General features: G+C 39.7%; 1 protein-coding gene across 6 annotated transcripts in view; it reads right to left on the bottom strand.

Annotated features, from left to right (window-relative positions):
- Positions 1 to 2364: 2364 nt before the first annotated feature.
- LOC130430036 (ephrin type-B receptor 3-like) overlaps positions 2365 to 18068 on the bottom strand; it is a 45444-nt gene continuing 29740 nt past the window's right edge. Inside the window, exons 4-16 of one of the 6 annotated variants that reach the window (XM_056758938.1) lie at positions 17362 to 17517; positions 16820 to 17155; positions 14687 to 14811; positions 14185 to 14347; positions 13751 to 13859; positions 12931 to 12983; positions 12698 to 12820; positions 11451 to 11698; positions 10960 to 11175; positions 10383 to 10532; positions 10013 to 10206; positions 6554 to 6709; positions 2365 to 5335 (exon numbers count right to left, since the gene is read on the bottom strand). In XM_056758938.1, the coding sequence (XP_056614916.1) occupies positions 5227 to 5335; positions 6554 to 6709; positions 10013 to 10206; positions 10383 to 10532; positions 10960 to 11175; positions 11451 to 11698; positions 12698 to 12820; positions 12931 to 12983; positions 13751 to 13859; positions 14185 to 14347; positions 14687 to 14811; positions 16820 to 17155; positions 17362 to 17517 (2138 nt within the window). In that variant the 3' untranslated portion in view covers positions 2365 to 5226. Of the gene's footprint in view, positions 5336 to 6553; positions 6710 to 10012; positions 10207 to 10382; positions 10533 to 10959; positions 11176 to 11450; positions 11699 to 12610; positions 12833 to 12930; positions 12984 to 13750; positions 13860 to 14184; positions 14348 to 14686; positions 14812 to 16819; positions 17156 to 17361; positions 17518 to 18068 lie in introns of all 6 variants that reach the window. The other 5 variants (XM_056758936.1, XM_056758937.1, XM_056758934.1 and 2 more) reach the window with 5 other exon arrangements.

The raw sequence follows: 18068 nt of genomic DNA on the forward strand, positions 1-18068 counted from the left end.
TGCTTGTTGCACCACTGTTAATGCAGGCTGCCATTTTGGATGGATAAGTCTTTCTTTTAGGGGTTGGAATGGGATAATCCTTTTTGACGTTGTGGAGAAAGTACGGCAGGGCCTAGCACAAAGTCTGAATGAAAAAAAAAACTAGATATCCCTATTTAGCTAAACCGCTTGGACATTTTTGTATTTTGTCAAAAATTGACTAGATCGTCATCTTATTATAATGTCATAAAACAAGTGTACCTTCCATAGTTTACCTGTGTAATACATTGCAATTACATAAAGTCAACAGAGGCATGTAATGCTTTATGAATGTAAATTCTGAACCAAAGACATGACTCAAATTAATAAGACTGATTTTAATAGTAAGACCTGTGTGGTTACAACAGGCCATAGTCAGCTATCTTGAAAAATGCATGTTATGTAGTGCATATAAAGCTTTTGATTTGTTGAGTTGTTGAACAGATATCCACTCGAATAAATGCAAAACTTACAACGATAAAGATATCTTTGTTGTTTTTTGACGGAGTCGTACATATTTTTCTCTGCAGTCTCACCATTGGCCCCAGCTGTAAACATAGACTGCTATCCATTTGTGCGCTACACACATGCACACACCAACACTGGTGATCTTATGGGAACCTTCTTCCAATTAAACACTGCGGCACTGGGCCTGTAATTAGCATTCGCAGTCAGTTGCTGACTGCATGTTGCTTAGCCGCGACAGGCCTGATGCTAAAAGGCACACTATTTGTCCAACAATTTTGTCAGGTCCCCGTGTCGCGGCACAGACGTGACCAATTAGCCGAACCTCTGCACCAGGCGGAAAAGAAAAAGGGATTAGAGCAAAGGAGATGGGTGAGGTTGAAAACAGGGTGAGGGGGAAAGTAGTGGGTGGAGAACAAGGCGAATCTAATGGGAATAAGAGGAAAGTACATATAGAAAAGCTTTGCTTAGGTTTAGGGCTGTTCTGCCTCTCTTGTTTCTTAAGCTGTAATGATCATTTCTACAAGCAAAACACAGTGCATTTATTTTTATTTTCCTTATTTCCAAACAGTTTTTTGTTGTCTTCTGCTGAAATGCATTTTCTTTTAAGCTGCTTTGCAACTATGAAAAATGTGCTATAGAAAAAATAAAAAAAGTGTGTTTGCTTTTTTCAATACTATTAGAGGTGTATGTAATCATTGACCGTAAGCATGAGCAACAGTAATACTTACGTGAGTAAACATCTCTAATAAAATAGATAAATAGATTGTCAGTTTAAGAAGTATCTGTAAACACAGAAAACCTGTGCACCATAGTTTCATCATTTTATGGCGTCTCTCGTCTGCTGTTGTCAAAACATTTTGCCATATTGAACGTGTGGTTATCCCGCTTTGAAACACCTTCGTGTCCTTTTCCAATCTGACAACGGCTCTTGTGTGAGTGCCAGCCGCTGTAATGTCACGGTTTTCACCGCAGACACTGACAGCGGCTGGTTGCCATTGCAAATTGAAGAGATAGCACACAATACAAGCACTGTGTCATCACATTCTTGCCTCATGATATCTGTCAGGGCTTGTTTAACTGAATCAATTATGAAGTAGGGCCTGAGGAACGGTTGCAGACTTGGGTTTGGTTTGGTAAGATTGACTTTTTTATGCCTCTCTCTTCCTCTCTCTACATTCAGTGCAGGCAACAATCCAGTAGTTCTGCATTAAAGGACCCCTGAACGTATGTACTAGTACTGCTATCAACTTCATGTAGAGCTTTAATTCATTTGACACATTCAGTGCCCCTTTAACATTTTATGGGATGCTACTTAAACCATACTTAAAAATGTATGAATGTTATTGCATAAAAGACAAGACTTTTTTAGGTTTTATGGTAAAACAATAAATGTTCACAATTTCAACACAATCGTTTGGACACTTTGTGGACGTCAAATGTGATGAATTTGACCTATGATTACTCTGATGTAACCTGAATCCATGGGGAACTAAGTTCACTTACTAAAATCACTTTCATCTGATGAATGTTAGCAAAAATTTTAAAAACTGGAAAACGTGACAATAATATTTTTTTGTGTTGATAGGTCAGTGTTTTATATAGGTCTATATTCTCACAAAAGCCATATCTGCAAGGCAGGTGTCAGACCTGTAAAGATCAAAGCTTCCTCTCCAATACACAAAGTTTTATAGACAAAGGACGTTCTTAAAAATCCTCAGGGTTTTCAATTAGGTAGTAATCTGTGGCCTGTACATGTCTGGAAAAAGTTGCACTTAGCCAGAGAATGGCAGGACCACAATTACAGAAAACAGATTGAAGCTGGGTATTAAACACGTCAAAACCAACTGAGGACACAAGAATTGACACACAGCAAACACATGTATTTTCTTAAATAATTTAATTGCAAAAGGGTTTTTTAAAAATATTTCTACAAGAATGCATTATTTAATTGTTGTTTGTTTGTCTTATACATTAAATACATCTCAATGCTTTTGGGAAAAAAAAGAAATAATCATGAAATGTGTTGCTTCTCTTAATACAAGTACAGCACTCTGAAGACACTTCGCTGATTTTGCGATGTAATGAGAAGTTTTAAATGCTTGAAAAAAACGTTTTTGCTTGATTTTATTATAAAATAGTAGCTCAGAAAAAGAAAAAACATCTTAGATATTGTAGAGAGAAATGAGAGGAGAAGATAGAGATGATGTTAGGAGACCATTGGCACAAATATATTGAACCAAAATCATGCAAGTTCTGTTCCAAAATTGCTTCAGTTAAAAAAAATTACAGTAGCACCTTACCCAAACACTACCACACACAAACATTCACACATTCATATCCGGTTAAGAGAGATTATACTGTCAGATGTATTGAATGTGACAAAAGCAGCTGAGTTTACTGCACTGTAAGTTTGTAGCAGTGCAGACAGTAAATTTAAGGAAAGTGGTTACACAAGTATAAAGCCAAACATCCTTAAGATCCTAAACATCCTTAAGGATGTTTTCTTTTATAAAATTTTGACAGAAAGAAATCACTTTATAAGTTTATAATACATGGATCTCTTGGAAAAAAAGAGGCACACAGGATCTTTTTCGATGATTAAAATGACTGAAAATAACTAAAATACAGGTTAGGCTACTGTGCAGACTAGACTCGACAAACCACTGGTTCCTACACAGTTTCCTACATTGTTTCCTAACTTTGACACTTTAGTTCTTAACTAACGAAACACCTTGTTTTGCATTTCACTTAACTAATCTCAGCAGACCAGAACATAAATAGGTTGGAAAGAAACTGGCCTCTGTGATGAAACAAGACCAGACACTTTTTGATCGGTATAAATCTACTAGACGCCATCATTCTAGAAATTGACTGTGTCAAGAAGTATAATGTATCCTGCTTGTCACATGAACTTCATGGAATCACACTTGTAGCGAAATATCTCATTGGAAAACACCCTCGGATGTCCTAGACTTCAAAAAACATGAACAAAATGTTTGGTGAGTGAACTATACAATAGGATATCTCTGAGAAATGATACAATCTTGCTTTGTGATGATGACGGAAAGGCTTAGCCTTAATATAGCAGAGATTTACTAGGGATCTGCCCCACATTGATTATACGTTCAACACCTATTCATTTCTTTCGCAACAATTTCAATGAACTTCCTCTCCAATCATTATTCCACCGCAAAATCACTGTTTCATGAAACCATGCCAAATGTTTTAACAATGTGTCTATTGTTCTTTTATGTCTGTTTTATTTTCAGTTTGTTAAAAAGTGTTGCATGAATGCCAACATACTGAATGCAGTGTCAATTTTTTTTTAATGAAATTGTTTGTTTAAAAGGTGATTTAAATTAATTAAATCTTTTGACCATGGGAAATTTAAATAAAATTCCATTTCTATTTTTTATATACTGAATATAAATATATAATACAGCTTTGTCACAATTCATGGTATGCCTTAATTTTCATATCATATACAGAAATTGTGTGAAAAATTCTTACACGTTCACACACAAACTTACACACATTCACATTCGAACACACAGATGCACAAAGGCCAGTGATTAACAGTTCAAATACTGCAAAAATGTATTCTCCCAATCAGATTTTATCTTATTTTCAAGTACAAAATCTAAACATCCTTAAAATAATAAATGTACTTAGATACAGTGCAACATCTGTCTCCGATTTAAGGTTAAAAACATGCCAATGGGGTACGAATGTTTTCATGTATTGTATTTTTGGTTTCAAATATTGTGATGATGTTTATTAATTTTGCTTTACAGATATCTTGCTATAAGGATGCTTAGATATTTTACTACAGAAAAAAAGTAAAATAATAAAGAAGATACAGATTTTAGCAGTGTAGTTATCAAAGACCCCCATCCTAACTGCTAAGGAATCCTGATATAATAATTGATGACCTGCTAATGTCAACTCAACATGTAACAGAAGCTAAAACTGAGTAAAGGAAGACAAATAAAATGGAAATCATCTAGTGATAAATGCAGCTGAGCATCCTGAGTTCACCAGGTGTATTCCAGGAAGTCCTTTTGTCAGTTTAAACCTAGTGGACAAATGCAACGTCCTCGTATTCCGGTCCTGTGGCATTTGCGAGCTTCTTTCCCCTGCTTGTGGCTTTCCCTCTTATCGGTTTGAGGCATTTGCCTTCAAATAAAACATCTTCAATATGAAGATGAGGAATATGCACAAAATCACACACACAATAAAACATCTGCTAGCATTGGAGGGATTTCTGTGTCCAGTGAACCTATATTCACACTATTCAGTTTATTGTCTTGTGTTTTCAAGTTATGCGTACTATTAGAGGAGTATCTCATCCATTGTCAGCGTTCATTCAGGAGAGTCTGCCCTCCGTGTCCTTTTTAGGGAGAAATGCATTATGGGAGGCTTTGGAGATAGGGTGTGTCCCACCCAGCCTCACTGAAGAAAAGATCACGCGCACGCATGCAAATGCCTCCCCACACCGGAGCCTCTTGAGGCAGGCATGGGATATAGACTTTTCTCTCTGTTCTTAAAAACAAGTACAAAATAACCTTATCTAATCCTGTTGGGTATAAAATAATGTAGTCGTAACAGGAAAACAGGATAATGGAAAAGAAAGGGTTGTCTGAGGCACTGCAAGCCAGTTTCATCCGATTAGGAGAGATGATCAGGCGTCAGGGTTCGTCCGCTAGCTCTCTTTATAACAGTTCTGCGGCCTGCCGTAACTCAGACCTGGACGGGCAACGTTTGGTTCATTTGAAGTCTCATATCTTGAATGCTTCCGAGAATTTTCTTTTGGTGGCCAGCTAATGTCACACCTATCCGTAGTAGATCTCTGTTGAAAAAGACGACAAAAAAATATATATTTCAAAAACAGAGTGGTGCTAAGCAATTAACTCCCGTGGGAATGTAGACAGGTGAGCAAATTGCACCAGGTTGTTCAAATAGAGCTGCCCCACCCTTTGGCTAAACCCGAGACAAGTTTGTGGTAAAAAAGCCAATTCTCAGACAGGAGGTCAAAAGTTGGTCAATTATTTGCTAGTTTTTGCACCTTAGGCAACAGATGTCAAATTCCACATAGCATGGTTAGAAAGAGCAACTAGTTGAACCACAGAAACAATATATTTCAATGCACAACAGACAGATGGTCATTACACTGTACAAAACCATACCACGGGCTTTACGATAAAGAGAAGAAAATCTTGTATCCTTCATGCCTGAGGAAATCCAATCCATGCACAGAGTTTTATTTTACACCGCAACATGCGAGTCAAGAAATCTTGCTATATCTTCTGATAAGCTGAGAAGACCGACTTTTGGAGACACATGGCAAAAGCTGAGTAATTTCATACGACATAAATGTGTTTTCTCTCATTTCACTCTGTTGGCCCCATCAAGCCAACAACGGTGGATAAAATGATAATAAATGGAGCCCATTAGGAGAATTACTAGTCATTAAGAGCAGAAGAAAACCACTGACTGGTCTTCATGTCAAGTTGCCATATTGAAACAAATTACCCCTGCTTCTATCCTTTATTACACTTTAATGGGTATGATGAATTTATAATTTTTTCCTTATACGTTTATTTGATACTAACTGCTCTCTTCACATCTACCTAGACATTTAACAGACTTCCAAATCTCATATTTCCCCTTTGGGTGATGACCTTTGTAAGGTTCTTTGTTCATGCCATTTTCAGTGGATAAAATGTTACTGTATATTAAAAGCGTGAGATGAAGAGAACGACTACAGTCTTAAACCCTTCTAATAACTGATGGCATTTAATATTCTGTTCCAGGCATGTTGCTATTCAGCTCCACTCATGGAAAGCCACTGTCCTGATATCTCAAAAAACCTTGCACAGGTGTATTAAGGAAGTGATGGAACACCATTCAACAGGACAGTGGTCTTCCATGACCAAACTGAATGGCCCTGCACTTTGGACTTATGAGGGGACGTATAGGTGACTTATCTGCAAAGACCTAATAATGATCTAATGTGTGTCCATATAAAACAAAGTGAACAGTTTAGACTAAGGACCACGCCACTCACTCGGAGGTCATCTGGGCTACCAGGTCGAAGGATGCAAAGCCTGCATTGAGGAAGTTGTCACAGTAGCGGCTCATCTTGATGGCATCCAGCCAGTCACCCACAGTGGTGAACGTGGTGTAGTCAGGCATACAGCGATCTAGAAGTGGCTGGGAGGCCCTACAGAAAAAGAGAGGAGTGGAGATAAAAAGAGAGAGAGAGGGTTAGGTCACGCCAGGCCTCCACCACCGAAACCTCACCCCCAAACCCCCGACCACAACCTCTCGTGTCCTGAAGGGCCTGAACGTGCCACTGTGGCTTACTGGCTGGAGACATGCAGAGGCCCATCTGAGAGAACTTCAAAGAAGGTGTGGGTGCTTCTCAGAGTGAGGCTCGGGGGGTGTGGATTAGTTTGACGCAGTAAACACATGGCTTGATCATGTTTGCTTAAACACAACATCATATACCCAAGTAGAATAAGAAGTTGAATCAACATCATTATTAAACAATAATAGATTTTTCCCCGAAAAGGATTAATTGTGTGAAAATGAATGTTATTTCAAGATCAACAATGATGTTGATTCTGAAACATGTTCTAGTTACACACCTACATTCAATGTAATGCACAAAAGCATCAATCTTCATACAATTTGTAGACGGGTTAGATTAAAACCAACAGAGCCCAGATCTGAACTGTCCAAATTTGGTTCATAATAACCAACGATATTGTTTGTGCAGTGGGTACAGTGAAGCAAAGTTTTGAGCGCAAATACCCCGCTGCCTGCAACGCTCTCTGCTCTGCTGAACCTCACTGTCTTTTGAAGGCATTAGATTAATTAACAATTAAAAGGAGAGGAAAGAAGTTAATAAGGATAGAACAGAGCCTCTATTGAGGAGAAGGTCTGTAGATGGATGGGAAGAGTGATTTTTAATAAGCTGCCTTTAGGGCTGAAGGGTTTGTGGTCATTTAACCTGGAAGGCAACTTTTCTTAATAGAGCATTGTTAGAGCTTGATGTCTTAAATTGTAGTGCTTCACGGGAAAACCCTACAGGGACACCAAATCACGAGGGTCTATGAATAATTAAATAACCCTTAATACAAGATTTACAGAAACTGTTATTGTTTCTCTAATGTACACTGTAGCAAAACCATCCCAGTTTAGTAGGAATGCATCACACAGCAGCAACTGTAAATCTTCTGTCATTGTGCCCGGCAGGGGGGTCACCTCTCCACTGGCCCTTTTAAAATCTTGTTACTTGCTAATTAAAACAATTCCAGCCTTTGCACTACATTAACTAATTACTCTTCCTATATCCTCTGATCGTTGACGTAGTGGCTCCCTTAAGGCCCTTAAGGCTCCCTTATAGTCGAGCCTGGCTCCGCTTCGCGAGCCTCCGCTGTCCGCGAGCGAAACTCCCCAAACAGACGAGACGTTTATACTTGACGCATTCGCCGTAGAGATATTCTTTGAAACGACAGGGGGCGTACAAACGAAATCGTCCTGTAAATCCGCTGGAAGTAGAAGAAAAGTAGGAATTTTACCAGAATTAGATCAGATCATCAAGGAAATTTAGGATATTTAGGATAAATTTAGGACTATTAAAAAAAGGGCGAAAAAGGAGATGGAATGTTCGCCCACTGCATGCCACAGAACGTGGAGATGTAGAATACATCGCTCTTGTGAAGCAGATGTGTGTGATGGACGGGGAAATGCATTTCAAACTGTTGTTTGTTGATTTAATAAATTTTTACATCAAAAACTTTTTGTTCACTAATTCATTTCTGTGCATAATGCAGACACATTTCTACATATTGTTGGTTAGGTACTGCTAAATTTACATTGCCATAGATTGACCTATTGGATGTCTTTGTTTTATAAAATGAGAAGATATAAGAACAGTTCAAAAGAGCAATGTTTATAAATATTGTTTTATTCTGAATACAATATAAAACAGACATAATGATGATTAAAGATGTCTGTACAGGCGTACATGTTCAGCCAAAATCTCTTCAAAGCTTTCATGTTGACTGCGGCGCCGCGCGAACTTTTCGCTCGAGTCACAAAAAATGTCATGCGCGGACACAAAGCGAACTTCCACTAACTCCGCGATGACGTCATATTTGCCGCGCGCACCCAGGCGAACTAGCGACTGCGTCGAGTATAACCAGCCCTTTAAGTTCCCATCTGTCAATGGCCCTTCCCCAAGACATGAGGTGGGTCAATTTCCCTTTAAAACCACATATAACTTTGAACTGTTTCTTACACTTTTAAACAATCATTTCTGTGAAGAAAAAAAAAATCTGTCCAAATCCGGTTGTCAGTAGTGACTGACAATCTGTGTTTAACAATCCATGTAATAATATGTGGAGGGTGGTTTATGTGGTCTTTGTAACAGAACTGACTATAGTTAGTTTAGACCAAAGCAAGTATCTCAAGCAAACAGATCTATAGCCTTGTGATTGTGCAATTATCCCAAATGTTTTATTGACTCAAGGTCGTCTTAATTTCCAAAACCCCATTTTTCCCATCCTATAAAATTGTTTGTCAATAGAAAATGATCTGAAATTGATTGTCTTTTAATTCCAATGCCTCTGTGACTTTGGGCTAATTTATTGACCCTTGAAACTGTGAAAACCAGACTCAGTGAGTCAACAGAGTATTTATAAAGCTTACTTAGTTGAGAAGCTAATGGTAAAAGCCCAACAATTTCATTTAGGCCAAATTTCTCCAAAGTGACGTGTAATGCAATCAAAGCTGCAATCCATACATTTTATTTGCTAAAAATTGAAAAAAATCAGCTATTAAGCAGATATATAAACAATCTTTGTATTTAACTGTAAAATAAGCACAGAAAAAGATAAATACATAAACTAACCTTTCATTGTATGTTTTCAAACAGAGATATTGATGTAGAGGCAACAGTTATGGATTGCATCTTTCGGGACATTTATCAGTTTGTGTGTTCCCTAAAAACCGACCTTGGCTATGCTGAACACATGGAAAATCTGATTTATGTGAAAATACGCCTTAAATCAAGCGTATAACGTTAGTACTGGCAGGTCACATGAGTCAAGCTCGAATCAGCTGATCCTCATCAGCCTATAGAAATATGAAGTAATCACAATTTCTGTTTAAATTTCATTCAGCTAATAGCAACTTACCGCAATGCTCAGGAGCAAATTACCCTCCTCCATCCCCAGCTCCACTTCACATTTTCAATTAGGACTCAACTGTTATTCCTTGTCACAATCTCAATTACTTTACAATATGTTTTACACTTAAATGCTATTAATAACTAATGACATCTGCTTGTTCCTTTCTGTTTCCCCTCAGGGGGGTTATCGCTGTTCTCCCTGCTCTTATTCATGCCTTTATTCATGAGTTTTTTGCCCAGAACAGATCCCTACCAACAATTTAAAGTTCAACAAGTATTCATGAATTTTGACTGTAGTAAACCTGACAGAAATACGTGTGCCCTTACCCAGAGTGTGTGCTGGTGACCACCTTAAGGCTAGCGGCATTCCGAATAAGTTTGTCCAGGGTGTTAACAATCTGGGAGAATTTGGGTCTCAAGTTTCTTTCTTTAACCCAGCAGTCTAACATGAGTTGGTGCAAGGCAGTGGGGCAGTCCATGGGTGGAGGCAACCGGTAGTCCTGCTCAACTGCATTTATGACCTATGGAAGGAAAAAATTATTAGAACACCTCAATAGGGTTTTACAGTGCAAACAGTCTAACAGCTACAGCACAGCACACTCATCACACTACTACAAACACAAAAAAAGAAAATCCTGATAAACCGGTTCAATAATTGAATAGGGAATAGTTGGGCAACAAATCACAAAAAACTCACATCTTGATTGCTCATGTCCCAGTATGGGCGCTCGCCGTATGACATCACCTCCCACATGACGATTCCATAACTCCACACATCACTGGCTGAGGTGAACTTCCTGTAAGCAATGGCCTCAGGAGCTGTCCAGCGAATAGGGATCTTTCCTCCCTACAGATGTAAAGTATACAGATTTTTAACCTCAGTTATAGGCCAGTCATTTTAAGTCAAGTCAACTTTATTTATATAGCACTTTTTAAAATTTTCATTGTTACAAAGCAAAACATTTTATGTTAAAAAAGTAAAAAAAAACAAGTGAAAACACAGAAAACAGACACACGCACATCAAATCAAACACCGCTCACAAAACACTTCACACACACAATATGCACACGCACTAACTCACACAAACACACACATGGACGCGCAGACACACACACACACTGTGGTTATCACTGAGAAGCACACATTTAAGATAAAGAAGAGAGAAACAAGTCAAAACAATTCCTATATGCAATACTCAATTTAAGTAAATCTTTAAAATTCTAAAGAGAATTTTAAACTGCTATACATATTGAAACATGAAATGATTGCTAACCAGTGAGCTGGTGTATGTGGGATCATTGGGATCGTCCTCCAAAAAGCGAGAAAGGCCAAAATCAGACACCTTGCATACCAGGTTACTGTTGACTAGAATGTTACGTGCAGCCAGGTCTCGGTGCACGTAGTTCATGTCAGACAGATATTTCATGCCAGCTGCAATGCCTCTCAACATTCCGACTAGCTGGATGACAGTGAACTGGCCATCATTTAGCTGTTGGAAGAGCGGAGGAATCACAAACTCATTCTTAACCAGTCATCCCTCAGGATGTGACTCATGTAACAGCTGATTCATGTCTGAATGTCACAGCTAGCAGCTACACTTTCTGTGTTGTATTGTTGTGAGATGAGAAATTAGATTATGCAGTAACATTTTATGAAGTACATAATTCCCTTTAAAAAAATACTTGCAATTCCACAATGTTCTGCTACAGAAACCCAATCATGAAACTTTACTGTAACATTATTATGACTTCTGGAATATCTCACCCGCAGAAAAGAATCCAGCGCTCCATTCTCCATGAACTCGGTGACAATCATGACTGGCCGGCTTTTGGTAACCACCCCTTCTAAGCGAATAATATTGGGATGGTCAAATTGGCCCATGATGCTAGCCTCACTCAGAAAGTCTCTCCTCTGGCGCTCCGTGTAGCCTGCCTTCAGAGTTTTGATGGCAACAATGATCTCACGACGTCCAGGGAGCTTGAGACGTCCACGGCATACTTCCCCAAACTCTCCTACATGAGTAGCAGACAGACGAGAAAGAGGAAGAAAGGGTGGAGTGGAGAGAGGAAAGAGTGGAGGAGTGTGGAAGAGAAAGGGGAGAGGGAGAATTACTGGTTAAAATCAAGGAGCCTGGGGGAAGCAGGGGGAGACAGCAAGAGAAGCCAGGGCTGAAGGTGAGGCTATTGGAGTGTATCCAGGGGGTGGGGGCAGGGGCAGGGATGTCAAAAATGCTTTAGTGGCAAAAGCTCTTGGAAAGTTGCTGGTGGTTGTGGTACAAAAAAGGAAATGTAAGAAGTAAGGCAAGAAAGGAAGGGGCAATGTGCAGGGAGAGGGAATCTTAGCCACTGGAGGGAGAAAGGATGGTAGGGGTGAAATTAGGTGGGGACAGAAGCTTGGGGAGGTTGGATGGCTTGTGTCTGTGCTCTAGACAGATGTGTCAGAGAGTGAACAGAAGACATAGGTGTAAGAGGGGTTTGGTAAAGACATCGCAGGAGGGGGGTTTGTCACTTTAGCTGAAGCTAGGAAGCAATGGGTTCAGGTAGCAGTGCTAGATGTAAAAGGCCTTATTTGTTGTTTTCTGGGTTCAAGTTTGGCTGCTTTTGGTTATAAAAATTCAAAGTATTCACTACATTCCTCTTCTCTATAGCTAATATTACAATCAAGATAAAAAGGGAAGTGGTCTCAAGGTCAGGAAGGAGACCCATGGATGGAGAGGTTAAAAGGTCATCAGGTCAGGAGGACCATTAGTTTTCTGGCAGCTTTCCATCAGGTTTGGTGAGTTAACAGGGGGCAGTAGCAGGAACGGCAGCTCTATAGTTAGCTCTGAAGATAACCTCAGAAGCTACATCTTGTAAGTAAAGCCGTTAGAGACATAAGTAAAGTGCAAAGGTTGTTTTTTGAGCGGGTTGAGGTGTTTGAAGTACCGCTTGGAGTGAAGTCCTCTAAAGGTATGGCCTGGGTGTGCCTAGCTGTCTTCCCCCTGTTGCTCAGGAGCTTGTGTTGTTGGTTACCTGCACCAATGACCTCCTCGATTTTCACACAGGAAACGTCAATCTCTTTGGCAAACTCGCGGATGGCCTCATTTGGGTCCTCATAGGTGAAAGGGTCAATGTAGACCTTCATTCCCGGAGTGACTATAGGGGATTCAATAGTTTGAATAGCCGTATGAATCACACTGCCATAATATAGAATATAGAAGTCACAGAAAGTCAGAACAGACCTTGTAAAATATCTAGAGACTTACTGTATTGTTGCAGTTTTTCGGTGTATTCTGATTCGGAGCCATTGCGTTGCTTCCTGTGAACCAAAGATCATAAATTAAGTTATGATTTCCTCACAAACTGTTGTAAAATAAGCATTTTGATTGGACCTGTATTTCTTGCCAGCCAGTCCCTTTAGGGACATAAATTGAGGTCAATTTATGAAGGGGGATGATATGAAAATTAAGAGAACAACATATTTAGCCTAAAGATATGCGTCACTTCAGTTGACAGAATAGAAGACAACTAGGAAAAACCTTAAGGAACAGTAGCATTCTAAGCCCTCCTGTTCATGTTAAGGAATCACTAATTCATCCTAGTCTTTTAATTCCTTCTTCCACACAAACCCAACCCCCCTCCTGGTACATGTTAATGTGGTTCCTTTGTTGTCTAACTAGTAACCAGGCCAATAATACCCGCTGGTGATTTGTATCTCATTTCCAATTCAAATGTTGTTCCGGAATATGCCAAGGCCTAGTTTTTTTTTTAAATCGCAGGCAAAATAAAATACAGAGACACTGTGCTGATCTGAAGTAAAGAAGGTGGAAATTGAGAATTTCTGAATGAAAAGGGTTTAAATAAACAGCTGCCTTCCTCTGAACTGTGGCAATGGAAGGTGGCCATGAGATGGAGAATGCCAGTACCAATGATCAAGAAGATAAATATTGCAGAGATGTAATATAAACCACGTGTAGATCTGAGACTAATGGCTACAGTTTACAAATTCATCTTAAACTGCAAATATTAATGAATATTAATAAACCTCAAACAGTATATATTAAATATAAATGTTTAACTCCTTACCTGAGGCAAACTATTGCAATGACAACAACAACGATGATAAAAACCAGGCCAGCCGTCAGAGAGCCCACAATAAGCGGCAACTGTTCCTGTAGCGTCTTGTCTGAATCAGCTATGTGCATGTAAAGAAGCCCATAGACAAAATATTGAAATATTAATATTGTATAGATTAGGGACACATTGGTCAAATCTGTTTATAATATTTCTCCTTGTGTGAAATATTTCTATAGCAAAAAAAAACATTTATTCAATTTGCTTTGATTGATGTGCTTATAATTCTGCACACATGGTTTTACATTTTATTCTAAATTTAAGTCTGTGTCTAGTGATGGCAGGTTTCAGGTGAACACACAGGATTGTTGAATAAATACCAATCTGGCATATGAAAAAAACATTTCATCTTTAGAAACATTTATTGGAATATATGGTTTACACACCTTGGTGGTTGGTGCTGAAGTCGGAGGGGCTACTGTATCGGCCATACCCTGCCACTGTTCGCGCCCGAACCTGCACCACATACGTTGTGCCGGGCTTCAAACCCTCAATACGTGCCGAGCTACGCTGGGCAGTCATCGTGTGGGCAATTGCTTCTCCCTGGTCCTGCGGGAACAGTGATAAAACAAGCCATATAAGACCAGCCGGTACCCAAAAGCGTCTGGCAGCTCTGGTTAAATCTGTCAGTACAACACATCAAACACGCTGCAGATATGCCCGGCCTTTCTTCTCCTCTATGCAAATCCTCCTGCCTCCATCCCTGCCAAGCACCGACTGCCTCGCGGTATCAGCGCTCAAAGGAGGGAGTTGATTTTAAGCAGGAGCATGGGAGTAGAGTGTTAGGGTACAAGAGAGAGAGAGGAAGGGTTCATGCTGTTGTCAGGATGACAGTAGTAGAATTGTGATGGAATGCCCTTCGCTTCAATGACTTGCATTGGCTCTTACCTTCTCATGGTATTTAATCTCGTAATCCAAGATGATGCCATTTGGTTTTTCAGGAGGGAGCCAGGAGAGACTCATCGTGTTGGCTGAGGCCCCCATCAGGAGGACTGTAGGAATTGAAGAGGGAGCTATGTGGGGAAATAGGAGAAATCCTATTTAAATGAAAGCTGAAATTCCATCAGATTGTGATCAGATTCAGGATTACCAAAGAGCTGCTTTGAAGTGTAAGTATCAGACAGAGTCAGCTGTCTGTCTCGGGCCCTTTCAGGGCCCCTGCCTCTATACTAAAGAATAGACCTTTAAGTCCCATCTGAAAGGTGCCATGACAGACAAACTGGAAGGTTTAGCCCACATCCACATGAAGCCAGAGTTTTCCCTATCCGATCTTTTAAAAAAATATCTGCATACGCACAAAACCGCTAAACCGTCTCAAAACGATGAAGTATACACGCCAAATCAGTATGTGGGGCTATAATTCTGCCACAGAGATAAACTAAAAATGGAGAGGAAGATTTGGAGCATTCACACCAACTTTGCACGCTGGGGTGATGAGATCATAGTTTTAGAAAATATACGGATCGGATGTTTTTACTTAGAGTATTATCTTATTTCAATTCAATAAGAACCATTTTCATAGCAGAAATTTGACCTGAACTTGTTTCTTGTGTGTGCATCTCTAGCACCTCATCTATCTTCACAACTAGCTTTTACATAATCTGTACTGTCCTCATTTGTCCCCAGGACTGATGTTGACATCTTGGGTTTCTGATTTTATCAAGTCCTGTTTGCACACTATAGTAGCTCTCATTGCCTACTTTTCTGCCTCTGTCTCTATTCCTCACTTGTTAAAAGCGTTTTAATCCCCAGGTCTGGTTCTTTGATCCTTTGGTCGTGGTTCTTTATTATTCTGTCTTCTTTTTGTCAGTCCTCCTCAAAAGCACACTCTCCCCCATCCCACAATCAACCTCCTAACCCAGGCTTTGCTCAGAAAATGCACACCCTTAAGACAATGCTCAATGGGCAGCCCACTGCCTACTCTCATCCCCGGGATTAAGGGGCCTCATCCTGCGGAGACAGTGGAAGTAACCATGACGCCCCTTGAGCTGGTCGCCCATATTTATTTTTTGTCTTAAATGGTGGATGAATATTTAGGCACAGCCCTGGGAGAATGGCTTGATAATCTGATCACAGACCCTCATGAGTTCAGGATCCATGGGGATGGGATGCTATGTGGGTGAACATGTCACCCCAAGGTTGAGCCAGGCGTAATATCAGCTCAGGTTATATTACAATTCCTGTGGACAATCGCTGATAGCAAACAGTTTGTAGCTGGGTTCTAACATAGGCTGCTAGCTAAAGAGAGGATTAAATATATGCATAGCTAAGGGTGTGTGACCCTGAGAAGTCCAGTGTCCAATTCAAACCTAGCTAACACAACAAGAGGCTGTAGCCATGAAAGTTAATGCATCTCCACATCTCGCTATCCCAACACACTTTAGCTTATCTTAGCTATTGAGCATTGTAGCATTGCTCTCTAGCGTTGATGCGTTCTGTGGGCTGAGCTCTTTGGGTAGAGTGATGTGGGTTGGAAGTGTTCTCTTTGAACCCATTATGGTTTGCTATTTCGAGCCAGAGAGGATGTAAAGAAAGAGTCTTTCAATATCCTTTTTTGAAAGCACATATGTTAGAGAAAATGTATAAAATGCTGCTGGAAAATCCAGCTTAAACTGCTATTTTTTCTTTCGAACATGTAGTTGGTAAGCTAGTTGACCATTCAACAAACAAGCTGCTATCTGGTCAAACAGACTAAAGTTGCCCTTCTGCACGAATATATATATATATATTTTTGTTGAAAATATGCTTTCCGATTTGTTATATGTCAATATATTTTATAACTTGATACATATTTGAAAACATTTAGGAAATAGTCATGGTTTATACTGTATATTACAACCTTAAAATACTTATGGAATTGCCCCGTTTCATATATTGAAAAATATAAGGCCTTGGTTTCAAAACTTGGAAATGAATGATTTAATATATTTCATTATATTTTCCAATATATTTCCAAATATTTTTGATTAAAAAGTGCCATCTTAAACTGGATATCCCAGCAAGTAAACCCATTATCCTCACCAGCCTGGTTGGTGGTGATGTTAACAGATGCAAACTGGGGTGTGTATGGACTCTTGTTGGAGACTCCGTTGACGGCCTGAATCTCAAAGCTGTACTGGGTGTGGGCCTGAAGGTTTCTGACGGTCACATGTCTCTCGGTCAGCCCAAGGTGCCGGGGAGAGATGTCCACATTGTCATCACACCGAGTGCAGGTTCCACGTTCGGGCAGACACTTCTTACAGATAACATTGTAAAGAAGGTCATCTCTGCCACCTTGGTCACGCGGCTCGCTCCACTCAAGCACCAGCGATGTTTCATTCACGCTGGAGATGACATTGCGTGGACCTGAGGGGACAGCTGCAAAAAAATGCAGTGCTTATTTTAAGATAAAACAACCAAGATATACTAGTGCTTTTCACATGGGAAATGCATTTTTTTGGTTTGACAGAAAAAAGAGTGAAAAACAGCTGAAAAAAATGAAAGTATGCAAACTAATACCAGAGTTTTGTCAAAAATTATGTCATGGAGAGTGAAGAGGAGAGTTTGAGTATAAAGTCACTCACTAGTACATCCTGACTCAGGTGAGTCATTATCTGCTCGATAGTAGCCGTTCCGGCAGGAACAAATGCTTGCGGCTCCAGAACTTGTCCGACTGTTGGGTGGACATGGTGAGCAGAATCCCTCACCTTGCTTGGATTTAAAAGTGCCTGGACTGCAAGCTGACAAGAAAAGAACAATTAAAAAAAAACTTTAACTATCACAGATAAACACAACGGTAGCTTGAGAACCGTAAAATGATGATATTGTTTAGGTACCATGTATTTTTTTTCTAAAGCTTCAAATTTGCCATGTGTTATTTTGCGATGTTTTGATGTTACAATGATGTGAGTACAATTTATGGGACTGTAAAAATGTGATCCTTAATTCAACCCTCTTGCCTGCTGTACATGGGCTAATACTTTCCATCTTGATTCCTACAACCTTGGAATTGTGAAGTATAAATGCACACTGGTTCTTGCTTACGTATTTGTTTGGCAATGTTAATTTGCTGTTGCTTTCCCCTGGGGAAATAACCCCCTCATGACTAGACGAGTTCCAACAACATACTCTGGCCCATAAACCCCACGCGCGTCTGCTAAGTGTCAACTTCAATTACAAACACATGGCTGTTAGTTCCAAATGCCAGCAGTCTTTAAAATGAAGTCCTTCAATAGATACTCAAACAGTGCAAATGTCGATGCTGTACCACAGGAAATGTTTCTCCAAGCCA

The sequence above is a fragment of the Triplophysa dalaica genome, chromosome 10 (assembly GCF_015846415.1).
Source record: "Triplophysa dalaica isolate WHDGS20190420 chromosome 10, ASM1584641v1, whole genome shotgun sequence".
NCBI lineage: Eukaryota > Metazoa > Chordata > Actinopteri > Cypriniformes > Nemacheilidae > Triplophysa > Triplophysa dalaica.